The following is a 27,413-nucleotide window of genomic DNA, read 5'->3' as shown; positions in this document are numbered from 1 at the left end:
TGGAAAAGGTTTACGGTGAATGGCTGGCTCACAGGCATGTCATACAGACGCGCTGTTCATGCGCCGCCGGACGGTGGTCCCCGGCTTGCAGTTATTTCGGGTCTCGGTTGGAAGCAGCTGTGGGCCGGCGGTAGCCGCGCTGAAAGGCCGCGCTTGTTGGCAACGGGGGAAATATGCAGGTGGCATTACAATCCATTTAAATTCCACCAGGAGACGTGGGGGTGGGGGGCACTGCCCCATGGGGGAATTTGAACCCTGAGGGGAAATCAACACTAGAGGCAACAGAGATGTTTGAAATTTAAAAAAAAAAAATGCATCTGATCTTCTCTCACGGCTGTCCTTTCAATCGCCCAGCCTGAGCTGTCGGGAGCGGCCCTCCTCCACCAGACCCGACGGGACCAGGTGGCCGACGCCTGTCGGGTGTACAGCACGTCGAGCCGTAAGCGACGGGTCCTCACGCCCGGGGACCTCAAACACCTGGTGGTGGACGAGGACCACGAGCTCATCTACTGCTACGTCCCCAAGGTGGCCTGTACCAACTGGAAGCGCGTCATGATGGTCCTGACGGGGCGAGGAAAATACAGGTAAGGGGGGTGGGGGGGGTGAAAGGATAATTACCGTATTGGCCCGAATATAAGACGGTGTTTTTTGCATTGAAATAACACTGAGAAAGTGGGGGTCGTCTTATATTCGGGGTCTAGGCATTATACCCATTCACGACGCTAGATGGCGCCAGATACCAATGAAGCGAATGCTGAACTTGACTCCCCAGGCCGAAGAATAAAAATAAAAATAGCGGTAGCACGAAGAAGAAAAATAAAAAGTAACGGTAAGAAAGAAAAGGCAAGAAAATAATAGAAGAGATAACAGAAAATGGAGAAACGTAGCGACAATCTGGAGAAAAGTGGGTCGAAGATCGGCCAGATTAACTGGCAGCTCTGATGTCATTTCCATTTCGAAACCAGAAGCCATTCATTTACGAATGTGATTGCACTTTAGTTTACATATTTAAATCGTCAGCTATTAAGATTTGAATGAGGCAAAATAACATGCTTTTTCTCTCAAATATATTGTTATAATCATTTGTTTCAGATGTACTATAATTATTTTCTGTATAAAAATTAATTTGGTGTTCAAAAAGTCTTTTTTCAAACTTGAGTCTTGAAAAAGAGGGGGTCGTCTTACAATCAGGGCCGTCTTATATTCGGGCCAATGCCGTAAGAAATACGGGATGGTCTCATACGGTTCTTGATACTTTGTCTCCCGCAGCGACCCGATGGAAATCCCGTCCAACGAAGCCCACATCCCGTCCAACCTGAAGACCTTGAACCAGTACAGCATCGCCGAGATCAACCATCGCCTGAAGAACTACCTGAAGTTCCTGTTCGTCCGCGAGCCCTTCGAGCGGCTGGTGTCGGCCTACCGCAACAAGTTCACCCTCAAGTACAACTCGTCCTTCCACAAGCGCTTCGGCACGCGTATCGTACGGCGCTACCGCAAGAACGCCACGCAGGACGCCCTGGCCAACGGCGCCGACGTCAAGTTCAAGGAGTTCGCCGAGTACCTGGCCGACCCGGCCACGCAGCGCGACGGCCCGCTCAACGAACACTGGCAGACCGTCTACCAGCTGTGCCACCCGTGTCACATCCACTACGACCTGGTGGGCAAGTACGAGACCCTGGAGGAGGACGCCAACTACGTCTTGCGGCTGGCCGGCGTCGCCGACTCCCTGCGCTTCCCCAGCTACGCCAAGTCCACCCGCACCACCGACGCCATGACGGCCCAGTTCTTCCGCAACATCAGCACCGCGCAGCAGGTGCAGCTGTACCAGCTTTACAAGCTGGACTTCTTCATGTTCAACTACTCCACGCCCAGCTACCTCCGGCTTGTCTAGGGAGGGGCCGAGCGAGGGTCTCCTAAGGGGGGAGTGTGCCGCCGTGTTTTTTCGACGGCGGAACGTGCACTCGTTTTGCACGCTAGAATGTCAGATCGGATCATTTGTGGATGGCGTCGGAGTGAAGCGGGTCTTCCAGGTGGAAGGAACACGACATGGAAGAGTCCACGTGATGCTCCTTCTTGCAGGGTTCAAACAAGCCTCTGCCGGCACCCTCAAGCCAATTGCATCGAATACACGTCGCGACGCGGACGTCCCGCTTGGAAATAGGATGCCAAAGTCGCCATATTTTTTTTTTTTCTTTTTCCAAGATGTTCTACCAGTGGCCTGCTCGCTTGGCACCTCCGAGTGACACCCAACACCCTTAACACTTTAGGGGCCGCCGCTTAGCGTTCGGCCCCGTGAACGCATTGGCGGGCGTCCCAAAAAGAGCGGGCGGCGACACTGGAGCTCATAAAAGCCCGCCCGCCGACTCTCACAAACCTTCTTCGTGCTTATTTACTATTTTATTGGCTTGGGAAGCGTTGCTGCGAGACGGCAAGAATTATTTAAACAGCTTTGTCGATTGAAGTAAGAGCGTATTTAATGTTTTGTTTTGTTTTTTTTCTTGGATTGGAGCATTTAGTACGATTTTGTCCCTCGGACACACACAGCTTGAGAACAAATGCCCGTATCGGTTCTGTCTGAGAATCTCAGACCGTAGATCCTGCTTGTAAATGTGATTAGCGCTGCCGAGCGACGTCAAGGTTCATCACGACACTCTCCATCACACTGTGAAAGTGCATTGACATGCTCTTTACGTCAGCAATATCACACGGGGGGGGGGGGGGGCAGAGGTGGTCCAACAATTCCGAACCACTCCGGCTTCCAAGTCAATGAGTTTTTTGGGGGCGGGGATAGTTTTTTTATTTTTTTTATTATTTTATTTTTTTGTAGCACTTGACAGCAGACATCATTATTTTCACCGTGCAATTATGGGCAGGGCGAGCTCTCTTGAATTTGAATGAATGTTATTCGATTTGACTTATCGGACCACCACAGTGCTACAGATGAGGACCTGCGATGAATTTTCAAGTCGGCTTTGCGCTTTGGCCAACGTTGGCGTCCACGCAAACGCGCGCAAAATAATCAAGCGTTTTGACATGATGCTTCAATGTGCCATGGAGGATTAGGGCCACATTGAAAGGAAAATATTACGGAAACACGGTCACCAGATTGAAACCATATTTTTTTTTTTTTTTTTCATAACGTTGATTTTTGATCTGTTTGAATTGTAGTTTTTTAAATTTTCCTTTTCAGTCTGGGAAATGTTTTTCCTCGGGATATAATTGAATAGTTTAATTTAAATTAAATTAATTTAAAAAATAATAAATAGAATAATGTTATTTAATTTTTAATTTATTCATGTTAAGCCTAAAACTTTTTTCACATTTTCTTTTTTTGAACAACATTCAAATTGCCAACGTCTTGAAAAAGTACGACCTTACGATTTAATTATTTTCCATCTTCTTTCAAAATGCAACTTTTCACGTCCTCATGATTTACAGTTAGTTCATTTTCAGTGCAGCCCACCTCTTAAAAAAAAGTCTGACTTTTTGACTTATTCCTTGTGAGTTTTGCGAACCTTTTCCTTTTCAGTGTGGCCCTACATTTTTTTTTTCCTTGAGGGAAAAAAAAGGATGACTGTATGTAACATGACTTTTTTTTTCTTGTAATATTTTGACTTCTTTGTCCATTTTATTTATTTCGCGTGTGGCCGCAGAGACGACGACTGCTTTCACGCTGTCGCGTTCACATTTGTGTGACAATTTGCCTGTTCCTTTCCACTTTTGCCGAAGCCGCCGGTGTCCGTCGGCCCTCGAGGGCCACTCCCCCTGCCCCCAGTTTGATTTTTCCCTGGATTGTCTCGTGCCCCCACCCCAAACCCCCTTGCCCCCCACAGCAACAATGGCAGTCTGCTCAGCACGACTCCGCGTGAAAATTCCCCAACCCCTCAGCTGGATTTTCTCCCGCTGATGTGCTGACGCCGTCTTACTCAGCACTCGGAAAGCTGAGGCACGACCTTGCTCCCTCCCAACCCCCACCCCCACCCCCCCTGACTCTGTCGTTCATTTGGCCCCCAGGGACAGAACCACAAAAGGGCCCCTCGTTAGGGGCTTAGCTTGTGACCGGCTCATGATAGAGGCGTCCTGTCTGCACGCTCCCGTCTCAACCGCCGTGCTGAAAAATTACATCCGGCTTAGGGAAGCATCCCAAATCTTCAAATAGAAAAAAAAAACTAAAATTTGTTTCGGCTACTTTTGTCCCTATTCTTCACTCCACCCACCCCCCCCCCCCCCCGCCCTAACGATGTCTATTATTAGACTGAATTACTTTTGCCGAAATCTTCAGAACACATTGGAGGACGTTTTTCTGTCAAGGGAGCAGTCGACGATGGGGGGGGTTGAGACAGTATTTCTGCCTTTACTTTGCAATTCATGCACAGATGCACAAATGATTTTTTTTGTGTCCATCGCGATGAGAGAATTGGCTCATTCCGGCATAAGTTTGCGTTCGGAAATGAACCGTTGATGATTATTGTTCCAAATTGGTCAGCATTGGATCTCACTGGTTCTCCGCTTACACGGTAAATGAGATCGATCGGGATCATTGAATTTGTCAGGCGGGGCCAAAAGATGGCTCGCAAATGTATTGTGGTTGGATTGTTGTGAAACATATTGTTTCGATATTGTGGTTTGTTAGTGCCGTTTGGAATAAAATAAGTCCAAATTCTGTATCTTTTTTTTTGTATGTTTGTTTGTTTTGAAGGGGGGTGTCTTTTGCATTTCTTTGGTTTGGCTGCACGATGGTGTGTCAATTGTAATACAGCGGTAAAAGTGTGCCTCTGTTTGTATTTTATTTCATCACATTTCATATTTCTTGTATGTCGCGCTGTACGTATTGTCATTCGATGCCAATCATTTCCATGCAGCGTCATGCCTTCGTGTCTTTATTTGTGTCATACGGTACATGCCGTATACCGTATTCATCCATTTCAATTCTTGTGAGAGCGCTTTTGTCCTCAAGGTCGCAGGAGATCTGAGCCGGCGTCGGGTGAGAGAGGGGCTGGTACACCCCGGGACCGCTTGCCAGCCAATCGCAGGTCGTACAATTCATCATGTCATTCACCACATGCAGTAGGTTTTGCATCGGTTGTTGTTGCCAGTCACTCCACTGCTCTCCACAAGAGGGAGCCAAAGCTCCACTAATCACAAAAGGATCGTTTGAAAAATGGGTTCACGGCGAGTGGAAGTTAATATCCATTGCTACATACAAATGACGTCAGATTGGAAAGCGTAACACAAATATAAAAAAAAGGACTTTTCCACTGATGTCCTTCATCATTCCACGGTTAATATGAGATATACATGGTCGTTTTTTTGGGGCTAAAAACGCCTTACTATACATGGTCGGTTTTTTTGGGGCTAAAAACGCCTTCCTATACTATGTCGTTTTGTTCGAGCATAAAAAAGGCCTTACAATACTATGTCGTTTTGTTCGGGCCAAAAACGCCTTACAATGTCTTTTTTTTTCGGGCCAAAAACACCTTACTATACTATGTCGTTTTTTTCGGCTCAAAATCGCCTTACTATACTGTCGTTTTTTTCGGCTCAAAAACGCCTTACTATACTGTCGTTTTTTTCGGCTCAAAAACGCCTTACTATGTCGTTTTTTTCGGGCCAAAAACGCCTTCCTATACTATGTCGTTTTTTTCGGGCCAAAAACGCCTTCCTATACTATGTCGTTTTTTTCGGGCTAAAAACGCCTTACTATACTATGTCGTTTTGTTCGGGCCAAAAACGCCTTACAATACTATGTCGGGTTTTTTTTCGGCTCAAAAACGCCTTACTATACTATGTCGTTTTTTTCGGCTCAAAAACGCCTTACTATGTCGTTTTTTCGGGCCAAAAGCGCCTTCCTATACTATGTCGTTTTTTTTCGGGCTAAAAACGCCTTACTATACTATGTCGTTTTGTTCGGGCCAAAAACGCCTTACAATACTATGTGGGGGTTTTTTTCGGCTCAAAAACGCCTTACTATACTATGTCGTTTTGTTCGGGCCAAAAACGCCTTACAATACTATGTCGTTTTTTTTTTTCGGCTCAAAAACCCCTTACTATACTATGTCGTTTTTTTCGGCTCAAAAACACCTTACTGTGTCGTTTTTTTCGGGCCAAAAACGCCTTCCTATACTATGTCGTTTTTTTCGGGCTAAAAACGCCTTACTATACTATGTCGTTTTGTTCGGGCCAAAAACGCCTTACAATACTATGTCGTTTTTTTCGGCTCAAGAAAGCCTTACTATACTATGTCGTTTTTTTCGGCTCAAAAACGCCTTCCTATACTATGTCGTTTTTTTCGGGCCAAAAACGCCTTACTATACTATGTCGTTTTTTTCGGCTCAAAAACGCCTTACTTATACTATGTCGTTTTTTCGGGCCAAAAACGCCTTACTATACTATGTCGTTTTTTTCGGCTCAAGAAAGCCTTACTATACTATGTCGTTTTTTTCGGCTCAAAAACGCCTTCCTATACTATGTCGTTTTTTTCGGGCCAAAAACGCCTTACTATACTATGTCGTTTTTTTCGGCTCAAAAACGCCTTACTTATACTATGTCGTTTTTTCGGGCCAAAAACGCCTTACTATACTATGTCGTTTTTTTCGGCTCAAAAACGCCTTCCTATATATATACTATGTCGTTTTTTTCGGGCTAAAAACGCCTTACTATACTATCGTTTTTTTCGGGCCAAAAACGCCTTACTACACTATGTCGTTTTTTTGGGGCTAAAAACGCCTTACTATACATGGTCGGTTTTGTTCGAGCATAAAAAAGGCCTTACAATACTATGTCGTTTTTTTCGGGCCAAAAACGCCTTACTATATATATACTATGTCGTTTTTTTCGGGCTAAAAACGCCTTACTGTACTATCGTTTTTTTCGGGCCAAAAACGCCTTACTATACTATGTCGTTTTCTTCGGGCCAAAAACGCCTTACTATATACTATGTCGTTTTTTTCGGCTCAAAAACGCCTTACTATACTATGTCGTTTTTTTCGGGCCAAAAACGCCTTACTATATACGATGTCGTTTTGTTCGGCTCAAAAACGCCTTACTATACTATGTGGTTTTTTTTGGCTCAAAAACGCCTTACTACTCGTTTTTTTCGGCTCAAAAACGCCTTACTATACTGTCGTTTTTTTTCGGGCCAAAAATGCCTTACTATACGATGTCGTTTTCTTCGGCTCAAAAACGCCTTACTATACTATGTCGTTTTTTTCGGGCCAAAAACGCCTTACTATACTATGTCGTTTTGTTCGGCTCAAAAACGCCTTCCTATACTATGTCGTTTTTTTCGGGCTAAAAACGCCTTACTATACTATGTCGTTTTGTTCGGCTCAAAAACGCCTTACTATATGTCGTTTTTTTCGGGCCAAAAACGCCTTACTATACGATGTCGTTTTTTTCGGGCCAAAAACGCCTTACTATACTATGTCGTTTTTTTTCGGCTCAAAAACGCCTTACTATACTGTCGTTTTTTCGGGCCAAAAACGCCTTACTATACTATGTCGTTTTTTAAGTGCCAAAAACGCCTTACTATACGATGTCGTTTTTTTCGGGCCAAAAACGCCTTACTATACTATGTCGTTTTTTTCGGCTCAAAAACGCCTTACTATATGATGTCGTTTTTTAAGGGCCAAAAACGCCTTACTATACTATGTCGTTTTTTCCGGCTCAAAAACGCCTTACTATACTATGTGGTTTTTTTCGGCTGAAAAACGCCTTACTACTCGGTTTTTTTTTCGTCTCAAAAACGCCTTACTATACTATGTGGTTTTTTTCGGCTGAAAAACGCCTTACTACTCGTTTTTTTCGTCTAAAAAACGCCTTACTATACTATGTCGTTTTTTTCGGCTCAAAAACGCCTTACTATACTGTCGTTTTTTTCGGCTCAAAAACGCCTTACTATACTATGTGGTTTTTTTCGGCTGAAAAACGCCTTACTATACTATGTCGTTTTGTTCGGCTCAAAAACGCCTTACTATACTATGTCGTTTCTTTCGGCTCAAAAACGCCTTACTATATATACTATGTCGGTTTTTTCGGCTGAAAAACGCCTTACTATACTATGTCGTTTTTTTCGTCTCAAAAACGCCTTACTATATATACTATGTCGTTTTTTTCGGGCCAAAAACGCCTTACTATACTGTCGTTTTTTTCCCCACTAATTCTTTGAGTTGCTGTTGTCTTTTCAGATCCATTCCAGCAAGATGACATCACCAGAAAAGACTTTGCGAAATGTAAGAAGGAACTCAACCACCGTTCCCAACATGGTGCCATCGGAGTGCTTTGAAGGCGAGTGTCAAGCGGGACCGCCTGCGCTTCACAAGATTCTTTTTGTAAAAGCTTGCCGTCCTTGTTTGATTCAGCCCCAGGTGGTGATGGAACCGCAGCCCACTGGCCCCTCATGACGTATCCGGTCAGCACACCAGAACGCTGGGACAAGATCGCCGCCATCCCCGCACGAAACAAGAATGACTGCATGTGGCGCTACGAGGTGAGTGGAAAAAGTTGTTGTTATTCAAGTGGCAGGGTTGTCATTGGGTTCCAAACGTTGGCACCCAATGACAACAACCCTTCCACTTGAATTGGTACAAAAGTCATGTTGTGACTGAGATGTCAGCTATCTCAGTCACAACAGGACATTTGTACCAATTTAAGTGGAAGGGTTGTTGTCATTGTCAGTGCCAAAATGGCACCCAATGACAACCCTTCCATTTGAATTGGTACAAATGTCCTGTTGTGATTGAGATGGCAAGATGACATGTCCCCTTTCTCCGACAGGAAGTGGTGGAGAAGATCGAAGCCAAGAAAGCTGCACAAGATCAAAAAATGACAACACAGAGAATTAAGAGTATCATGACTTTTAATGTTGATTTTTTTTTTTTAAGTGTGACGCTGGGCTGGCTCCGTGGCCCACTGGTTCGTGCGTTGCAGTGCGAACGCAGAGGTCCAGGGTTCAAATCCAGCTCCGGCCTGTCGCGCTTGCGTGTTCTCTTCTTGCCGGCGTGGGTGCTGTCCGTCAACCCTCCCATCCGTTTTTTTCATCCCCTTGTCCTCACAAGGGTCGGGGGGGGGGGTGCTGGAGCCTCCCCCAGCTGTCTTCGGGCCATCGGCAAAGGAGAGGGGGCACCCTCAACCGACTGACAGCCAATCAAGAAACAACCATTCGCACCGGAGGTTAATTGCCCCACGGTGCAAATGGTTGTTTCTTGATTGGCTGTCAGTCGGTTGAGGGTGCCCCCTTTCGACCCCCCTGCCGACGGCCCGAAGACAGCCGGGGGAGGCTCCAGCACACCCTGCGATCCTTGCGAGGACAAGGGGATTTGAAAACAGAGCGTGACTTTACTTATCTCCTCATCCAGAACATTCCGCTGCAGATCTGGGTGTCGTCTGGAAGCTGCTCGATTGGACCTGTCAAGCAACAACAACAAAAATAAATAAATACAATTTTCACTTGGGGTGATTCCTAATCTCACAGCTGCATTCTTCCTGAACAGAAGCAATCGTACCAATGTCTGCTATGGCAGGAGCTTTGGCGAAGATATGTTTGGTGCACGCCTTGATGGTGGCTGCATCGATGACCTGTTGAAAGAGATTAAAAAAATAAATAAATAAATCAAAATGAACTGCAAGTTAAGGTCATTCGACGCCATCCACTCACATCGATTTGGGTCTCAAGCTCGTGCAAAGGGATCCTGCGATTGCAGCACAACATCTGTTTGCCCATGGCCTCACAAATTGGGGTGGAGCCTGCAATGAGGGGGGAGAAAAATTAAAATGGTCATTTTTTTTCGACCAAAAAAAGCCTTACTATATCCACATGGTCGTTTTTTCGGCTAAAAACGCAGCGTGACTTTACTCATCTCCTCATCCAGAACATTCTGCTGCAGATCTGGGTGTCGTCAGGAAGCTGCTCGATTGGACCTGTCTGAAGTAAAAAAATAATAATTCACTTGGGGTGATTCCAAATCTCACAGCTGCATTCTTCCTGAACAGAAGCAATCGTACCAATGTCTGCTATGGCAGGAGCTTTTTCGAAGATATGTTTGGTGCACGCCTTGATGGTGGCTGCATCGATGACCTGTTAAGAGATTAAAAATAAATAAAATGAACTGCACATTAAGGTCATCCGACGCCATCCACTCACATCGATTCGGGTCTCAAGCTCGTGCAAAGGGGCCTGCGACTGCAGCACAACATCTGTTTGCCCATGGCCTCACAAATTGGGGTGGAGCCTGCAACGAGGAGGGAGAAAAATTTAAATGGTCGTTTTTTGGAGCTAAAATCACTTTACGGTACATGGTTGTTTTTTTTGGAGGTGTTAAAAACCCATGTCCATGGTCGCCTTTTTTCGACTCAAAATTGTTTTGTTCGCCACACATGCACAATTTTAGCATTGACAAACCTCTTGAGAAACTCAGCAATGGTGTGCATAAATCAACGGTTGTGTGCTGCTCGCCGCCTGCTGCATTCACCGATGGACCTCCCCTTCAAGCCCCTTTTGTGTTCAGGCCTCATGTGAACATTGCGCGCAGGGCCCAGGGGGTGACGGGATGACTGAAAGGCAGAGGAGTATGTCTCGGAACCTCTGGCATTGTAAAGAGTTGACCTTATTGAGAAAAAAAACAAACAATTATGAGCGTTGGTCGGAGCTTCTGGACAAGGAACTGGCTGCATTCAAACGGGGAGAAAGTTCATCAACATGGAAAATTCTCCTTGCGCTTTGGAGCATTTCATCATGAAGAACGTTGCATTCAGACGGCTATGCTTCTGCACTGCAAAGACTCACAAAAACCTTCACAGTCAATTCCGGAGCAAGTAAGTATCAGGACAGCTGGCTGCTCAAGTGAAAATTCATGTTGCTCCTCACCACCTTTGACGACAACAACACTGAGATAGGATATTGGAAATATTTATTTAGACAAAAACATTTCAATGGCATACGCTGCTGCTACATGGCAGGGTTTTGTTTTTTTTCTGGGGAGGCGGGGGGTGCAAAACTGACATCCACTGAGAAACATTTTGTCAATCCCAAGAGGCACGCGGGCTCCTGGATTGAATACCGGATCCTGTCGTACGTGCGCAAAAGCCCGCAATGACGTGAACAAAAGGGCCGTAGCATCCGTTGCGCCAACCAATTTGGAACTCGAATTGCAACTTTGCCACTCGCGCACAGTTCCCAGGATAAAGTCAATCCAAGAATCATTCCAGCCAAGCGGAGGACTTTTCAGGGGCGTTTGAAAGGACTAGCAGAGTCATACGCAAGTGCTCCGGCGCAAAAGTCTCCACGATTGCGAGCTGCGGAAATGGATAGCAAAGTACGTCACCCGTCAGTCGCCCACGTCGCTGTCCTGGTCGCCGATGAGCCACAGGAAGTGGAAGCTGAGCGCCAGCAGAGCGGTGCCCAGCAGGTCGCCCAGCGCCGTCAGGTAGGGGATGGAGAAGCTGTCGGGGTCTTTGCCGCGGCGCCACATGGAGTGCACCATCCAGTCGGCGATGCACAACAGCAGCAACACCTGGCGAAGGCCACGCACACAATAAGCAGCTCCACCGATTCGACGGGCGACCGTTTGCGCACCTGCAGCAGAGCGGCGGCCAGGTAGACGGACATGAAGACGGGCGTCAGCGTGGTGTGGCCGCTCTTCATCAGGTGAATGGTGTAGAGGAATATCAGCTGGCCGGGGATGACCAGGAGGAGGAGAACCTGAGCGGATCGGTGATTGGGCCCTGGGGCGAAAAGCAAGTCAAGATGCTTGAGTCGAGAGAGCGGCAATCCGACGCCGGTGCGGGGCTGACCTGTGCCGAAGAAGGTGCGGCAGGGGTAGTAGCAGCCCTTGGCCTCCTCGGGGACCTCCCCGGGGGCAAAGTGGAAGTGCAGGAAAGTGGAGATTCGGCTGGACTGAATGGCCACCAGGTTCCCTCCGATACCTTGACACCGCGAAAGGGGGTCAGAACAGCAATGAAAAGGGTTGTTCCTGCTAAAAAATAAAGGAGTCGGCCTCACACGGCGGCCTGCTCAAGTCATTCATCCCCACCTCAAATGCAATCCAGGAAATTTCAAGGGGTATAAATATTTTACTGAAAGAGCTACAGCATCCTCTTTGTATAAAACTGAGCCATGGAATCCCACAAGGCTTTGTCCTCAGCCCAATATTAAATAAGCTCAAAAGAATGACGAAAGTTGTCATTTTATGTTAACTGTTCTTTTGATGGCAGCGCGGACACTTTTTAATCCTGAAAAAAGACATCTTTATTCTCAAAACAATGACTTTTTTTTTTTGATCTAGAAATAAATTTGAACTCGTAATCATAACTGTACAATTTCCATCGTACTCAACGTTTCCACCGGTTGGTGGAATTTTTCTCTGTGGCATTCTCAACAAGTGCCACATCGTTTCCATTTCATTCAAACGAATATTTTTGCGCCGTACGGGACATTTAAAATCCTAGATCCAAGAAATCAGAATATTGAACCATGTCGAAGGCGCATCAGATTATCAGGCGCACTGTCGCCTTTGAAAAAAATGGAATGCCTTTTTGGTTCCAATTGCCCACTGGCGCCGTTAGTTGCGACTCACCGTTGATCACGGGCGTGTAGACCACAATTCCAGCCAGATTGGGGTCAGACACCGTTTTGTCCAAGATCAGCCCTCCGATGCTGTTGACGACAAGATAACCGCATCACTTGCAAAAGTAACGGCCGCAACGCAATTTTGCCGTTGGAAAAACCCGAGCAAGTCGGCAGTGCGGATCTTAGCACGAGGTTGTTGTCCGGGCACTTGTTGCGAAACTTGATTACATGATTTTCTTCTATCACAGCGTTTTCTGTCTCTAAAAATGCATGAAAGGTCACAATAGGCTGAAAAGAAAAATGCGTACTTGTTTCCAGTTCATGCTTTCAGGCAGCTATTTATTTTTTTTTTTGTTCCGCGCAGACATTTAATAATAATAATAAGCACACTGAAGACAATAGCTGCATTTATAAAGCCTGCGGAACTCAGCATCTCTAGCTGTCGCAATTTATTTCAGGGATGAGTCGTCAGGCAGAGCTGATGGCATCACAGAAAGCAGAAAAAAAACAAAAAACTGCTTGTCGACTCGTTTTTTTCAAGCACCGCAGAGAAAATACCTGCTGATGATCATGGCCGTGATGACCGGCTCCCATCCCGAGTAGAGCAGGGTGCGGCTGGCCGGGTGCTTGGAGGAGATGACCATCCACAGTGGCGTCAGACACATGAAGAAGGCACAGACCAGGGAGGAGACGTACGGGTAGGGATCTGGGGAGGAGGGAAGGGGGAGGTGTTCGTCATCCGTCTTTACGCTCGCGCGCATCAATGAGATGCTAATGCTGGGTTATTTGCATATTGTTTCACTGCCTGAGATGCCCCCCCCCAAAAAAAAGAAAAAATAATCCAATTCATGACGCGATAAATGTCTGCTTCTTCGCATCATTTTTGGAACTTAACACATTTTTTAAAATTTGGAAACAATTCCCTCTTTTATGGCCAGAACGATTACAACACAAAAACAACAACACAGTGATTTTTAAAAAAAGTGCCTGAAAATTAAAAGTGACTTGATGCCAGTGTCTCCTCCATTTTTTTTTTTTTTTTACCCTTCTCCCAAAACAGCCTTTTGTTGCAACTTTTATTTAAAAATATCAGCGCGGCTGCGCTCGAGAACAACACGGACTTTGTGGAGGGAAGAGACACAGGCCAGACAGCCTCATTACGCCTTCCGGCTGTGGAAATATGGAGTCTGAAGAGTGTTTTTATAAACCGTGCCTCTGTTTTCTCGAGGAGGGAACATCTCGGAGGTCGAGCGGACGGCGTGAGTTTGAATGTGATGCTGCAATCGGCGGGAGTGGCGTTGACTGTATTACAAGCGGGTTTTGGGTGCGACATGAATTAAACATGTGGAATGTGCCGGGAGAAGACAAGGAGGTCTGTTGTGCAAGCTGAGGTTGCGCGTTTGTGCTCGAGAGAGGGACAAGGGGCCCTCTAGTGGCCAAATATGGAACTTACAAAAAACCGCGAGCACAAAAGGTATTTGACCGAAGACACTCCTGTGGATCATTGACTTTTTTTTTTTTAATTGTTTGCATATGTAGAATTTTTGGATCTCTGGCGTGGCTGACCATCCACCAAACGCAAAAAAAAATGACTAAAATCTTTTGAGTTGCCCATTTTGGAAAATCTGTGAGTGGCCCTCCCCGTTTTTTTTAAACTTAATTTTAAAAAAATTTTGAGCTATGAATGCATCTCTCAAGGTGTTTTGTTTTTTTTTTGGCGCCACAAAAACGCAAATGATAATGACTAAAATCTTTTGTGAGTTGCCCATTTCGGAAAATCTGTGAGTGGCCCTCCCAGAGATTTTTTCAACTTAATAAAAAAATAATAATTTGAGCTATGAACCCGTCTCTCAAGGTGGTTTTTTTTTTGGTCGATTTTGTCCCCCAAATCGACTTGCAGAATCGACCGCCAAGAAAAATGAGATGCTCGATGCTCATTGACCTACCAAGGCACTTGTAGAGGCCCTGGCTGATCCAAGCCAGGATGGCCAAGGTGATGAGGTCACCGAAACTGGCGGCGATGGGCGTGGCCACGTTGTCCGGGTTGATGCCCGTCTTCTTGGAGCCCACAATCACGCCCACCATGATGAAACCTGAAACACGGGGGCACTTCAAAAAAGTTAGCCCAGAGTCTTCCGTTTTTTGGGGGTTTTGACAGTTGACGTTTACCCTGCAGCAGGGAAGCGATGAAGGCCGTGGCGACGCTGCTGGAGCACAGCAACACGGCGTGGCTCATCTGGAACTTGCCCTCCGGGATCCAGCCGAGAACCACGGCCGCCACGGCGGCCAAGAAGCCCACCACAGTGGCCTGAACCTAAACAAAATAAAAACAGCAACTGTTGCGAAACGGCCGGGATGATCCAAACACGCGCCGGGACGAGTTTATCGACGGGTGGGTGTATGATTAACATTGTCTCCATCTGGCAGACTCCGTGACATGATAACGTGGGGTTCGTCTTCTTCCAACTTTCGAACAAGTACAAGCACCCATTACATAAGTCCTCGTTCCAAAAAAAGTAAATACGGCTTTTGAAGAAGAATTGACCTGCTTGAGTGCCAGGTTGCCGATGATTAGATTCCACTTCTCAATCGGCGAGTCCATCTTGCCCACGTTCACCTGTGTGGGGTTCACACGATAAAAAGCAAATTAACAAGCAAATTAACACCGTCTGTGGTTTTGAACTTCCCCCCCAACCCCCACATGGAATGTTTGCTTGTCTATTTTTGTTGTTTTTACGTGCCGTGTTTGGATCCGTGGCCGAAAGAATGGCACAATAATGACTTCCTTTTGTTTTATTTTGGTTGACGGTATCCAGTTCAACGAACGAGTTGTACACAATTCATAAAAAATAAAAAAAAGGAACAGCGGCCTGGCAAGTCCGACCTTGTTTTCACAAAAAACAATACACAACAGCAACTTCCCGACTGGAACACGAAGACTGAAATCTGGCCTACTTTCGACAAAAAGCCGAGCCAAAGTGTACCGTCAAAAAGTCTTTTTTCCAGCTCACTTGACATGAGGTAAATCCACTCCACTGTGAATGTGGAGGGGCTGTGTGGAGCGAGCCAGTGGGGGGGAAGGGGGGCGCTGGTGGGGAGGGGGGTAGTAACAAATCGCTCCAAAGCAAACAAAGGCAGAAATTCCGCGAGCTACTTGTTAGCTCTTCAAGAAGTGAAACGAGGGAACGGACTGAAATGTCAAACTGGTTTCGCAAAGCCATTGAATTTCCATATTGCGCGGCAATTTTTTCCTCCAAAGTAAATATGCGTTTCGACAAAAGAGAGCATCCGAGTTGAGGAATGAACTCTTCGTGTAGTGTCACTACGATATCTTATGCATGTTTTTTTTTTTTCGTTAACTCATTCACTCCCAAAGACGTTTTTAAACGTCTTTTCAGACTTGGTTCAGAATTGGCTGGTGTTGAATGAGTTAATAACAAAAATAAGAAGGGAGACTCATAATGCAAGAATCAATCCGAGCAGACACATTACTGCTTCATTTTTGGGACAATTCCACGAGGGGTAGAGTTGAGAGAAGGCCCTTTTTTTTTTTGTGATGACTCACCCCAGCGCCTCCCTTTTTGCGTAACGGCCACTTACGGTGGATGGAAGCCACTGAACGGGAACAAATTAGGCAAACAAACAGCTTGCGCGTGCGTGCGTGCGTGCGAGTGTGTGTGTTTTGTCTAACCGCCGTCGAGAGGCGCGACGCCAGCGTCATCTCCAAGTTGCCCTTGAGGCCGAGAAGAGCGGGAACCAAGATGAAGATTTCGGTGATGTAGCGGAACGCCTCCCAGTGCTGCTTGGGCAAAACAGAGCCAGGAAGGACATTTTGATGACACTCATCTTATCCCTCACGAGTTGGAGGGGGACATCTTGTTCCACTTAAGAGATATGGCAGAGGGCGACAACGGCACGCCGAGCAGATTTATCGACTTTCTAATCTTTCTTTTGACACCATTTGATGCAGTGAAATCTAATTCTCTCCCCTCCCCCCCTCCCCCCATGCAGTGCAATGTCTCATGAATTAAGTGTGCTTGCAGGGCCACTTCAATTAAAGTCATGAACAACAGGCTTTTGCTGGCATCGCGTCGGCCGAAAGCCATTAACGCAACAATGTGTGCCGACTGCCTTTCTGAAAGAAGGAAGTTTCGGTTTGTTGAGAAGATCAACTTAAAAGTCATTACAAAGGTGATTTGTACATTCTAAGTCCCGGTATTTTGTTGTACACTTTTACTCATTTATTATGGTTTAATGCTTTTTTTGTTGTTGTTGTTTTACATTTTCCTTTATTGTAAGTATTGGCAGAAATTCACTTTTCTTTTTATTCACGCAAAAACAAATAAACTAAAATTCATTCAATACATGAATCTAACAAAAATAATTTAATGAAAAGTCTCTTGAAATTTGCTAGTTTGTTCTTAATTCTAACCAAAAAGATAACTTTTTTTTGTGGGGGGGATAAACATTTAAAACAATGTCACAAAAGTAAAAGTACAAAAATTATGTTTGTCCCAAAAAAATTAATAGGCAAAATAAAATTTAAAAATTAAGTAAGATCATAAAATTAAGGAGTACAGCATATGTTTGAAAACAACAAAATGAATTTTGTTTTGGCTAAAAATGAAAAAAATGTAGATTTTTTTTTTTAATTTTCTGTTTCAAGCTAGAAAGAAAGGAAAAAATAATGACCACATCGATACATGTTTTTAAAAATTTGCGATTTTTTTTCTGCCACCAAACTCTCACAATAATTCTTGTTTCATAATAAAAGGTTTGGAATAAAAAGTCCCCACGCACCAAAAAATTATTCCATGTGGCGATGCACGTTTTTCACTCAAACAATAGGGACGGAGAATTGCTTTGCCTTGGCAATGCAATTCTAGTTTCGACGAGCATCTGCTAACAAGAAAACAACTTACATTACCTGCACAATGTCCAGCACCATACCGGCTGATACAGTTCCAAAACCGGCCAACAGAAAAGGAACGAGGATCTGAAAAGCCATGGCCAGGGGGGACTCCTTGGGCAGAATGTGCACAGCAGGCTGCGTCCCTTCCTCCTCATCCTCTTCGCCATCCGCCTCGTCCCCGGACAGGCTCCTCTCGGCCAACATCGGCTCCAGTTCCGAGTAGTTTCCATCTCCGGAGTCCGACAGAGTGACAGACGAGCGAGAAGCGCGGTCCAACAGCCGTCGGCCTTCCAGGTGAAGCGTCTCTTGTCTGTAGCCGTTCTGGAGCGCGCCGGCTTCGGGTTTGGCCCCGAGGTCGGCCATAGGCAGGCGCTCCTCCTGGAGCTTGGTGTAGCTGGTGGGGACTATGGTTTGGAGGAGGGAGGTGATCCGAGCGGCGGATTTCAGGGAGAGAGAACTCCGGATTCCGCCTGCGCCGCTCATGCGTACCGTCAGGCTAGAGCCAAGGGAATCCCCGATCGCGCCGCCGAGTCTCTCGATGCTCATGATCGGCTCTCGCGTGGCAGCTTTTCATCTCCAACCGCCTCCTCGTTCCAGAACGGGTCTTAAGACTCATCAAACTGTAAGATTAAAAAAAAATGTATCCATCCAACATCCATTCATTTTGTATACTGTAATGCTTTCCTATGCAGAGCCTATGTCAGGTGACTTAAGGGGAAAGGGAGATTACTGTAGACGGGATTTAATATTTTAACCCTAGATCATCTTAGAACTGTGAGGCTGATGAGTGAAATACAAGAGAGCAATTTAAAGCTTTTAATTAATCTTACATGCATGATTCGACACAGGACGGCCTGAAACCTAGTTTGGACGCAGTATCACAGATTTTCAAGCATGCGCTTGTTTTTCGGGGCGTTTTTTCATTCCTTATTCCAATACTGAAAACCTAGCGCCAGAGAGCATTTTTTACGTCTCCGCATAAATAAGCAGTGTGGAAATGTAGTCTTCAAAGAATAAATGCAAATTTGACATCCAGTATTTCATTTTCCTGCTGAATGACGTTTTTGTATTGACGCTCTCGCTTTCTTCTTCACGCTTGACACTTGAGATAACGTCTCAGTGTGAAAAATAAAAAACAACAACTTCGCGTTGAATTCGAATAGCCTAAAAAGCAGACAAATATTTCGTAAATCAGTGTTTGTGATAGTTAGCAACGTGCTACGCTAGCTATGTAAAAAAAAAAGAGAAATGTTTGGGGCTCCACCAGTCTTCCAACGCTTTCAACGTTGGGAAAAACAAAGGCTACTGTCGACGTTTCGGACATAAAAGAAGCACGTGGTTATAATTCATGTCGTAATTTTTAAGCGTGTCTTATTCGGGAAGTTTACCATTGCGACGCGAAGACATTTCATCCAAAATCGAAGAAGATGCAAACCGATGATGACAGTCTCACACACAGCCGCGTCAGCGAGCTGGCCGAAGATCATCTGCAAACGAAAGATAGTACCTCTCTTTCCTCGGCCCGCGCCGCACTCTTTTCGGTACATGGGTGTGACGCGCTTTAAAAGAGCTTGTGTATTGTAGTCATTCCAGTTTGCGTTTATTTAGTATATTATGTTAGAGGGAAAGTTTCACTGACAATGATTTGTTATGACATAACAGTTGCAGTACATGGCGTTTTTTTTTAATTTACCGAATTCCTCCTGAACGTTAGAGGCGCAACAGACACGCAGAACAGTCGTATCACTCATGTTACTTGTGACCCGGATGTTGTCCCACCCCCGCCCCCCTCAAAAAAAACTAAAAAAAAATACACGTGAACATTTTGCCGTCGTGTTGCTTCTGTAATGGATAAACAGAGTAAATCAAGTTCGCAGGATTTGTTGTCATGCGGTAGCGGTGGAGGTGAGCAAATAAAACCTAAAATGTTTGCTCTTAAAAGGGAAGGTTACATTGAATGAGTTGCTTTTACGTGATTTAGTTAGAAAACCTCATGCTCGTACTGTAAACGCAGAGTCCTCAGTTTACGACGAATGCATTTGTACTAAAAGCTCCCGACTTTAGTACTAACGCCGTACTTTATCCATTATTATAGTCAATTGAAAATCACTTCTCGGTGATACATATCAAACCTATGTGAAAAGTAAATACAATACTGAGTGTGCCTTCGTCTCCCACGTCACAACGTAAATTGGGACTGACTGTACTCGATCGTTTAATTAAAAACTTAAAATATTGTCATTTTTGTTACTCAGGTCTCGTTGAGAAGCTGCTGCTGAAACCACCGGATGGGCTGAAGACAGAAAGAGTTCCACGCAGCAGCGGTGAGATGAATTGTGATCATTGCATCCAGTACTGAACGCTGCAACGAAGAAGAAACGCATGTACAAATACAATTTGGGATTTCTGTTCTGGAACAGTGATGGAACGGCTGCAGAGTTTCCTCCCGCAGATCGCGGAAGCCAATCAGAAGCTAAAGCAGCAGATTGAAGAAACGTCCGCAACACATTTCGACATCGAGGATGTGGAGGCGGCTGAGAAAGTTATTGAGATGGTGAGCAGAAAACCTTAACACATTTCATTTGACGACATGATTTGTTCACGGCAGTTCAGTTCTTCCTTGTGTTTTCCAGGACGTTGCGCTGGTAGAGCTCAGCGGATCTGACAGCGAGTCGGAGGAGGACAAGGAGAGTTCTTCTGACTCTGAGGAGGAGGAATCGAACATTGTTTTAACCGAACGGAATCTCAAACTACCGGGACACAAAGGCAAGAAGGAGAGCATCAAGATCCAGGTTGTGGAGCAGCCGGAGAAATAGATGTGTCGTCCACATGGGAGATTTAAGACTTTGTATTGACAAGACCGCACTGTCTCGAGTGATTAAAAGGACACAAAAGCTCCTTGACTGAACTGAAGAGCCTCCCCATGGGAACAGTTTGCACTCATTCAGGATGAAGTCAAGTCATTTGCCTTAAGGGTCGGAGCAGATCCAGCAATTAATTACGTGTTTGCCCAATCTGGATTTTTTTTTTTTTCATTTTAATTACCGTATTGGCCCGAATATAAGACGGCCTTGATTACAAGACGAGCCCCTCTTTTTCAAGACTCAAGTTTGAAAGAAAGACTTTTTGAACACCAAATTAAATTTTTATACTGAAAATAATTGCAGTACATCTGAAACAAATGATAACAATATATTTGAGAGAAAAAGCATGTTATTTTGCCTCATTCAAATCTAAAGCGCAATCACAATCGTAAATGAATGGCTTCTGGTTTTTGATATGTAAATTACATCTCCTCAGCTGCCGGTTAACCTGGCCGATCTTTGACCCATTTTTCTCCAGCTTGTCACTACGTTTCTCCATTTTCTGTTTTTTCTTCTTTCTTACCGCTATTTTTTATTTTTCTTCTTCGTGCTACCGCTATTTTTATTTTCATTCTTCGTGGCAGGGGTTTTCACTTTGGCCTGGGGAGTCAAGTTCAGCATTCGCTTCAATTATATCTGGCGCCCTCTAGCGTCGTGAATGGGTATAATGTCTAGACCCCGAATATAAGTCGACCCCCACTTTTTCAGTCTTATTTCAATGCAAAAAAAAAAAAACACCGTCTTATATTCGGGCCAATACGGTACATGTTTGCCTAATGGGTATTTTTTTTCCTCCCCAATACTGTATATAGTTTTGATGTACAGTAAGCCATTCCAGATAATAAAAGGACTCTGATGGGTTTCGGGATGACAACAAATGGAACTATATTTTTGTACATGATGGAACTCAAAGGTGAAATTGTGGATTGATAGATTGGAAATCCCAACTGTCACTGTCCAGGCCAGGAGGCTCTGAGGTTAAAGAGAATTAAGACATCACAAGGCGCCAAGTAGTAAACTCCCAACTCGTTCAAGGCGGACTGCGGCGAGGGGTCGTCCCTTCCCGTCCAATCCCTGGTGTCCTCTGCTGAGGATGACTCCTTGATGAGGTTCCTCAGCAGAATCGCAGAACCCACGTTAAGGCACAAGATGATGCAGGCTTCCTTCACACTGGGAAGATGGGAAATTTTGATTTAAAAAAAATTATAAATAAGACTGTGCTTTTTTCTTAGCAGAATGCTACGTTCAAAATATGCAGTGGGACATTTGAAATGAAAAACGTGCGTTTCATTTACGTGCTAATAGCATCCTGATTTACATTCAGGTGGAACGTTTTCCCCTTCACAGCCGAATGTAAAAGAGGTCTACGATACACCTTTTGTCTGTACTTACTGCTTAAAAAAGTTCTCAGGTCTTTTGCAGTAGTGACCAAAGAGAGGGAAAAGGTTTCGGGTCATGTCAAACTGAAGCTGAGCTGCTCCTCCATCGCTAAAATGATTGGACAGGACCACCTGAAAGAGAGAGAAACATATGGACATATAAAGTCACTTGATTCAAGTTACGCAAGGGTGTCCCGCTACTTTTAATAAGCCTTTTAAATTGGGTTGAGTGAGGGAGGGGGGCAAATGTATCTGCTTTCAGTCCTTACTTCCTGATAGAGAAAGCTGTCCAGTCTCTCTGCAAGGCCCTGCCAAGCCAGCTGGAACAGCGACAGACTTAAAACCTGATGCAGGTTCAACAGACTGTCCCTGATGCAAAGCATCATGGGACACGCGGAACTGGACAAAGTCATGGCCGACAGGTCGTGCTGGGACGGATGAGAAAACCACCTACAAGGGGGGGGGGGGGGGGGGGGGGGGACAACGGAGGCGATTCATGCCGAGCCAAAGCTCGCGACTCGCTGCGATGACGACAAGAAGGAGAAAAATCCGCACCTGTCTTGGCAATATGCTTTGGCTTTTTCCGTGATGTCCCTCATGATGCCGTCCAGCAGCCGGCCCATCATGTCTCCCCGAAGTCGATCCAGCAGGGCCAGCAGGCCTTCAAAGAGCGAGCTCTCCATGGAGGCCAGGCGACCCATCTCCATCATCCCCAAACCGCCCGCCGCCGCCTCGTCGCCGAGCGACACGGCCGCCTGTTGCAGCTGCAGGAAAAACTAAACGAGCAAAATTGTTTTTATCATTAACCCTTTCCTGCACAAGCAAACACTGTCCCTGAAAGGGTTAACCAATAAAAAATAAATATACATGCAGAAAAATTCCAATTTGAAGTGTCCAGCCATTGGTCACAATCAACGGACCGGGCCTTACCACATTGTCCCCCCAGTCCGTCAAGATGGTGGAAATGTAGTTGACGGCATTGAGGATGGCGCAATAGCGTGGACTGAGCGGGCAGCGCGACTCCTCTTTCATCACCTGAATGAAACGGAAGAGAAAGGTAGTTCAGCGAGCGCTGGTTTCTTGACCACGGCCATAAAATCAATCAACACCTAAGACACGGTCATTCAATCTTAAGCACTTTTCTGCATACTCTTTGTTGTTTGAAGCCGTTATCGATGAGAGAGGAGAGGAAAAGAGAAAAGCCAGGATTGTATTTTCCATTTATGGGGGCAACTCTAACCCAAATGTATTGTTTGATATTACCTGAGTGAGTCGTATACGGAAGTCATCCACCAACTCTTTCTGCAGCTCCAGAAACTTCAGCTGTGCAGACGGACAAGGTAACGGCCGATAGCGGTCTAAAGGGGGGGGGGGGGGGGGGGGGGTAACCAGAAATACATTTAAACATTGTAGTGGTGCTCGGTGTTTATCCCATTGAGGGTCAAGGCTTTACCTGTGATGACCTGTAGCAGAGTCATGAAGGTCTCGGCACAATCCGGGGCCTTGAGCTCATCCATGTCTCGGATGTCTTTGTACTGAGAGATCCACGCTCCTTCAGCTGACAGCATGCCATCCACCTTCTCCAGCGCCACTGCACGCACACACAACACAGTTGTTAGCGTCGCGCCATCACCCGCCGGGAAAATTTGCCAACCTACTCTTCTTCTCCACCGTGAGCCACTTCTGGAGGACGGCGTCATCGAGCAGCAGGTGGAGCAGGCCGGGCAGAGGCGGCGGGTAGGAGTGGATGCTCCGCAGTTCCTTCTCGAACTGGAGCACCTCCTCCACTAGGTGGCAGAAGAGCGCGTCGTCGTAAAGCAGGCGGGACGCGTCACCTGCCACCTTCTCCCGGACTAAAGTGAGCAGGCCTCGGCACAGCTCGACCTGAAAGAGTACCCGCGGTTATTTTAATAACTCACAAAATTTCTTTGCTGATTTAAATACTTTTTTTGGGGGGGGGGGCACTATTCATCAAAAATACAAGGCATGAGCTCATTGAATTATACGCACCCTGGCATTGATGGTGGCATGAGCTCGGTCCAGGATAGGTTGGATCTTTTCCTCCATGAAGGTTGTGTTGTTCCCTATCCACATGAGCACCTGAGTCAGGTACCACTCAGGCTGTCAAATGAACACACAGACGCAAGTTTCACAAACAGGGTTGCGTGGATGCATGTGTGGCGAGTGATGGGGGAGAGCAACCTTGCCGGGAGTGTTGGTCTGTCGATTGCCATAGAAGTGATATCGGAACCTCTTGCTGAGTGGCTGCAGCATGATTTTGATGGGTAGGCAGAGCGGAGGATCTTTGGGGAAAGCCGCCGGCTGAGCTTTGGCTTTGGAGCAGGGCGACGTCCTCTGAGAGATGAGGTCATCACTGGACGGGAGAGAGAGTTAAAGAATCCGACGGCTTACTTAAGTCACTTCCTTGACTCGGATATTTGGAAGGGAAGGATACGATGTCTGTAGGGCCAGCAGCTGTGTGACAAGCAGCTCTAGCTGACTGGCCAGCTCTTGCCCGTTGGCGGTGGGCGTGAGAGACTGGGTAGGAGGGGAGATGATCGGCCAGTGGAGCTGGGTCAACACCTTCTCCAAATCCCTGAGAATTGCACAAGATGAAGAGATGAGTTAACTTCACCGAAAATATTTCGTTCAATAGGGAAGAATGATTTCATTGTAATCATAAGTCAGGGTACCGCTGTATGTCACATGTACGCATGCTTGACAGGGATGAAGTGGCCGTTTACCCAGCCAGCCGATCCTTGATGATCTTGTGCCAGAAGTGAAGAGTTTCGCGGAGAAAGTCCCGCAGGTGAGAACATTTGGACTCACTCAGACCGGCATCCATCACAGCCATGCTCTCCACTGCCCTAATGGCCTCCCACACGCTGCTGGTCATCAGACACTGTTGGACAACAGCGCTGTGGATACACAGAGTGCAGTAAATCCAAGATGGTCATTAACTCATTCACTCCCAAAGACGTTTATAAACGTCTTTTCAGACTTGGTCCAGAATCGGCTGGTACTGAATGAGTTAAAAAATAAACAAATAAATACACGGGGGTGGTTTTGGATTTCGTACCTGAGCTCTTCAATGTGCTGAAGGCAGCGGAGATACTTCATGTGTCTCTCCACCGTCTCCACTTGGCTCAGCTTGCAGCTGAGAGTATCCATCCATGGCTGGGAGCATTGGAGGTGCTACGAGTGGGAACAGAGAACTGCTTTTTGCAAATATTTGCGGAGGAATTTGGTCATAATTAATCACACAGTATGAAATAGGAGAAAGTCCCACAGCTCATCTTATCCAATACTATCTAATATTTGACAATAGTAAAACAACCCATTTTGGCAAAAAAAAACGCATTTTTTTAAACACATTTCACAGTGGCATGTTTCAAGATGTAAAATTAAAAAATATATATATCGTGTCGTCTTATTTACCTGTTGCAGTTTTGTGGAGATGAGTTTCTCTCGTTGCAGAAGCTCCTCCAAAGAAGATCTGGCATCTTCAGCAGCAGACAGAGCTGCAGACACTTGGGGAGGTGCAGAGCTGGACACTGTGAACACCTAAATGGAGGTACACGACACATCGATTCAAACATTTACAATGTCTTGTTGTACATTTAATGCTCACCTGTTTTTCTAACGTGCTGTTGTCCTCTTTTAATTTCTCCAAAAGGCTTCCCACATTCCTCAGAGATTTCAAGTCGCTGCCCACTTCTTTGTCCAAAAAACCCACCACATAGTCACGCATTTCGTCAGAAAGGTCCAAAAAACAACGACTGTCAAGTGTATCAACACGATTTGGATCAACTGGATTTAAAGACTCTTTTGACAGATTTTCAGCACCGACGTCTCCCTCTGCGGAGGACGCCATCTTGGCTCTGACAGAAAACAAACTTCCTGCCACGAAGGTACCTACGTCAGAGAAGGAGCTTGTTTTGACGTCTAGCGTCCCCCGCAGGCGGGAAAATTGTTGCAAATGAATTTGTGTGAATAAAATCTCGCCCACCCGGGATTTGAAGTCAAATGAATTTGCGAAACTGCACTGACGCTTTCTGCGTTCCTTTTATAAAATAAAAAAACACTTGTATCGTGTTAGTTGTTAACGTTAAAACGTTTAATATTTCTATTATTTTCAGACGGTAAAAATGTTAATTACATACCACGCCCCCCCCCCCCCCCCTCCTATTCATCACTGGACCGGTCATCGAGGAAGTTGTGCCTATCTGCAGGACGACTCAGAAGACATTGTTAAAGTACTAGTACAGAACTTGAATTTTGTTATGGCCCCCCAATTTTCCAATTGTGGATCAAATTCATCCACTACATTTATATTTTAGACTCAAGTGACTCATCTAATTCCCAAATGTTAATATTCCTTTCCAAGCATGTGGCTAAAGGTTTTTTTGTTTTCTCCTGGTCACTGTTACTTGGATTTTTTTTAAACATTTGGCATGGTGAATAGATCTTTTTTTTTAAATGATGGCTGTTTAAAAAAATGGAAATGAATTTCCTTCATCAGCACCCAAATGTAGTCAAATCTATCACTTGTAACCTTAACATGGACGTATCATCCATCTATAAATGTTCCTAAGAACACATCTCATCACTCCAGCCTCCTCTCACATTTCAAAAACATGCAAGTTAGGGTAATTAGACTATGAATTGAAATTAAATAAGAACGTGAATTTGACAGCTGGAACTATTTTGGCTCTCAACCCACAGTTTGGGGAACCCTGCTGCATTACGTACGTATGCCGGTGAGTCAACCGCTTACGACATGAATTAAAAACACGATTGTTTGACATTCAACCATCTTTGAACACAAAGTGACACGCTGCTCTCAGTGGCACTGTGAGCTCCGGCAGAAGGTCGCTCGCCGGGCCAGTCTTCTCTTCCTGTTAGTGCCCGCACTGCTTCTAATGACCTTTTTTTGTCATCTGTTCTCAGGGGTTTGCCCCATGGCTGGTGAGTAAACACTAAAGTTTGAATGCAGTCCACCGACATACCCTCTTAATGATGTCACTGCTTTCGTCGCACGCCCGGGGTTATTCCAGGTCTCGCTTGCACACAAGACAACACGTGCACCGGGTCGGATGTGGAGGACTGTTGGGTGCAGGCGACGGACAAATTGGCATATGACATATTTGCCCAATGTGTTGCCCTCAGTGGAGCCTATACACATATTCAGAGCACCCCCCCCCCCTACATAGTGTTAGGCCACAGCCTTCATAAAATATGGAATACATTCCTTTTCCTCAACGTTTCATGCACAACACCCCATGACAAAATGAAAATGACTATATTCCGATATTCTAGAAATAGCTGCATACCGATTCTGCTTCTTGATAATATTTCAGGGGCCGTGGAGTGGCAATAAGTTTAAAAACGGTAATATGAATTGAAAGCCTTTAATAAATCAAACACCTTAACTATCATACAAAAATAGTCAAAAGTTTCACTCATAAGGACTGTTAAGTATCAGTCATTGTGTACCACAAGGCGCTATCCTAGGTCCCTTCTTTATCTTCTGTCTTGCATTCATTTGTGAAATTGTTGTTTTATCTTCTGGCTTGTTAAGGATCAGACAAAACCAGTCAAAAGTTTCACTCGCAAGGACTGGTAAGGATCAATTGTGGTGTACCACAAGGCACTATCCCAGGTTCCTTCTTTATCTTCTGTCTTGCATT

General features: G+C 45.5%; 5 protein-coding genes and 1 long non-coding RNA gene across 9 annotated transcripts in view; 3 read left to right on the top strand and 3 right to left on the bottom strand.

The window, feature by feature from the left end:
• Positions 1-2,718, top strand: part of chst11 (carbohydrate (chondroitin 4) sulfotransferase 11) — a 41,412-nt gene extending 38,694 nt beyond the window's left edge. For both annotated transcript variants that reach the window (XM_086103109.1, XM_086103108.1), the window contains 2 exons: positions 355-584; positions 1,270-2,718. In XM_086103109.1, coding sequence (XP_085959235.1) covers positions 355-584; positions 1,270-1,894 — 855 coding nt within the window. In that variant the 3' untranslated portion in view covers positions 1,895-2,718. The remainder of the gene's footprint in view (positions 1-354; positions 585-1,269) is intronic.
• Positions 2,719-2,728: 10 nt separating this feature from the next.
• Positions 2,729-9,450, top strand: LOC147186033 (uncharacterized). 2 transcript variants are annotated; one of them, XR_015099213.1, is made up of 4 exons: positions 2,729-5,036; positions 8,190-8,289; positions 8,364-8,491; positions 8,779-9,450. It is a non-coding gene; the product is annotated as an uncharacterized LOC147186033 (long non-coding RNA). The 2 variants fall into 2 exon arrangements; XR_015099212.1 differs by lacking the exon at positions 2,729-5,036 and having other exon boundaries at positions 8,059-8,289.
• On the bottom strand, positions 8,843-10,747 carry LOC147186032 (mitochondrial-processing peptidase subunit beta-like). The gene is made up of 7 exons (XM_086103110.1): positions 10,403-10,747; positions 10,145-10,232; positions 10,006-10,078; positions 9,857-9,925; positions 9,659-9,747; positions 9,507-9,579; positions 8,843-9,408 (listed from the first exon to the last, which is right to left on the bottom strand). The coding sequence occupies exons 4-7, from the start codon at positions 9,858-9,860 to the stop codon at positions 9,344-9,346; spliced, it is 231 nt and encodes a 76-aa protein (XP_085959236.1). The 5' UTR covers positions 9,861-9,925; positions 10,006-10,078; positions 10,145-10,232; positions 10,403-10,747; the 3' UTR covers positions 8,843-9,343.
• Positions 10,748-10,893: 146 nt separating this feature from the next.
• Positions 10,894-19,030, bottom strand: slc41a2b (solute carrier family 41 member 2b). 2 transcript variants are annotated; one of them, XM_086103107.1, is made up of 12 exons: positions 18,869-18,886; positions 17,970-18,100; positions 17,496-17,884; positions 16,260-16,367; positions 15,114-15,185; positions 14,738-14,882; positions 14,515-14,661; positions 13,127-13,274; positions 12,576-12,655; positions 11,794-11,925; positions 11,576-11,724; positions 10,894-11,513 (listed from the first exon to the last, which is right to left on the bottom strand). In XM_086103107.1, the coding sequence occupies exons 3-12, from the start codon at positions 17,841-17,843 to the stop codon at positions 11,328-11,330; spliced, it is 1,515 nt and encodes a 504-aa protein (XP_085959233.1). In that variant the 5' UTR covers positions 17,844-17,884; positions 17,970-18,100; positions 18,869-18,886; the 3' UTR covers positions 10,894-11,327. The 2 variants fall into 2 exon arrangements, with proteins under 2 accessions (XP_085959233.1, XP_085959232.1); XM_086103106.1 differs by having other exon boundaries at positions 17,496-18,100; positions 18,869-19,030.
• A 243-nt stretch (positions 19,031-19,273) lies between these two features.
• nopchap1 (NOP protein chaperone 1) lies at positions 19,274-21,207 on the top strand. The gene is made up of 4 exons (XM_086103748.1): positions 19,274-19,385; positions 19,736-19,804; positions 19,901-20,034; positions 20,114-21,207. The coding sequence occupies exons 1-4, from the start codon at positions 19,328-19,330 to the stop codon at positions 20,294-20,296; spliced, it is 444 nt and encodes a 147-aa protein (XP_085959874.1). The 5' UTR covers positions 19,274-19,327; the 3' UTR covers positions 20,297-21,207.
• Positions 21,208-21,212: 5 nt separating this feature from the next.
• Positions 21,213-25,701, bottom strand: rint1 (RAD50 interactor 1). Its single transcript, XM_086103747.1, has 15 exons — positions 25,355-25,701; positions 25,162-25,287; positions 24,803-24,918; positions 24,468-24,641; positions 24,179-24,319; positions 23,926-24,097; positions 23,734-23,844; positions 23,382-23,607; positions 23,177-23,314; positions 22,987-23,081; positions 22,654-22,758; positions 22,279-22,499; positions 21,993-22,173; positions 21,737-21,855; positions 21,213-21,514 (listed from the first exon to the last, which is right to left on the bottom strand). The coding sequence occupies exons 1-15, from the start codon at positions 25,595-25,597 to the stop codon at positions 21,295-21,297; spliced, it is 2,388 nt and encodes a 795-aa protein (XP_085959873.1). The 5' UTR covers positions 25,598-25,701; the 3' UTR covers positions 21,213-21,294.
• Positions 25,702-27,413: the final 1,712 nt, after the last annotated feature.

The sequence above is a fragment of the Hippocampus guttulatus genome, chromosome 22 (assembly GCF_054856545.1).
Source record: "Hippocampus guttulatus isolate MCC_2025c chromosome 22, RoL_Hgut_1.0, whole genome shotgun sequence".
Taxonomy (NCBI): Eukaryota; Metazoa; Chordata; class Actinopteri; order Syngnathiformes; family Syngnathidae; genus Hippocampus; species Hippocampus guttulatus.
The sequence above is the reverse complement of the archived record's forward strand: the minus strand, read 5'-3'. Positions and strand labels throughout refer to the sequence as shown.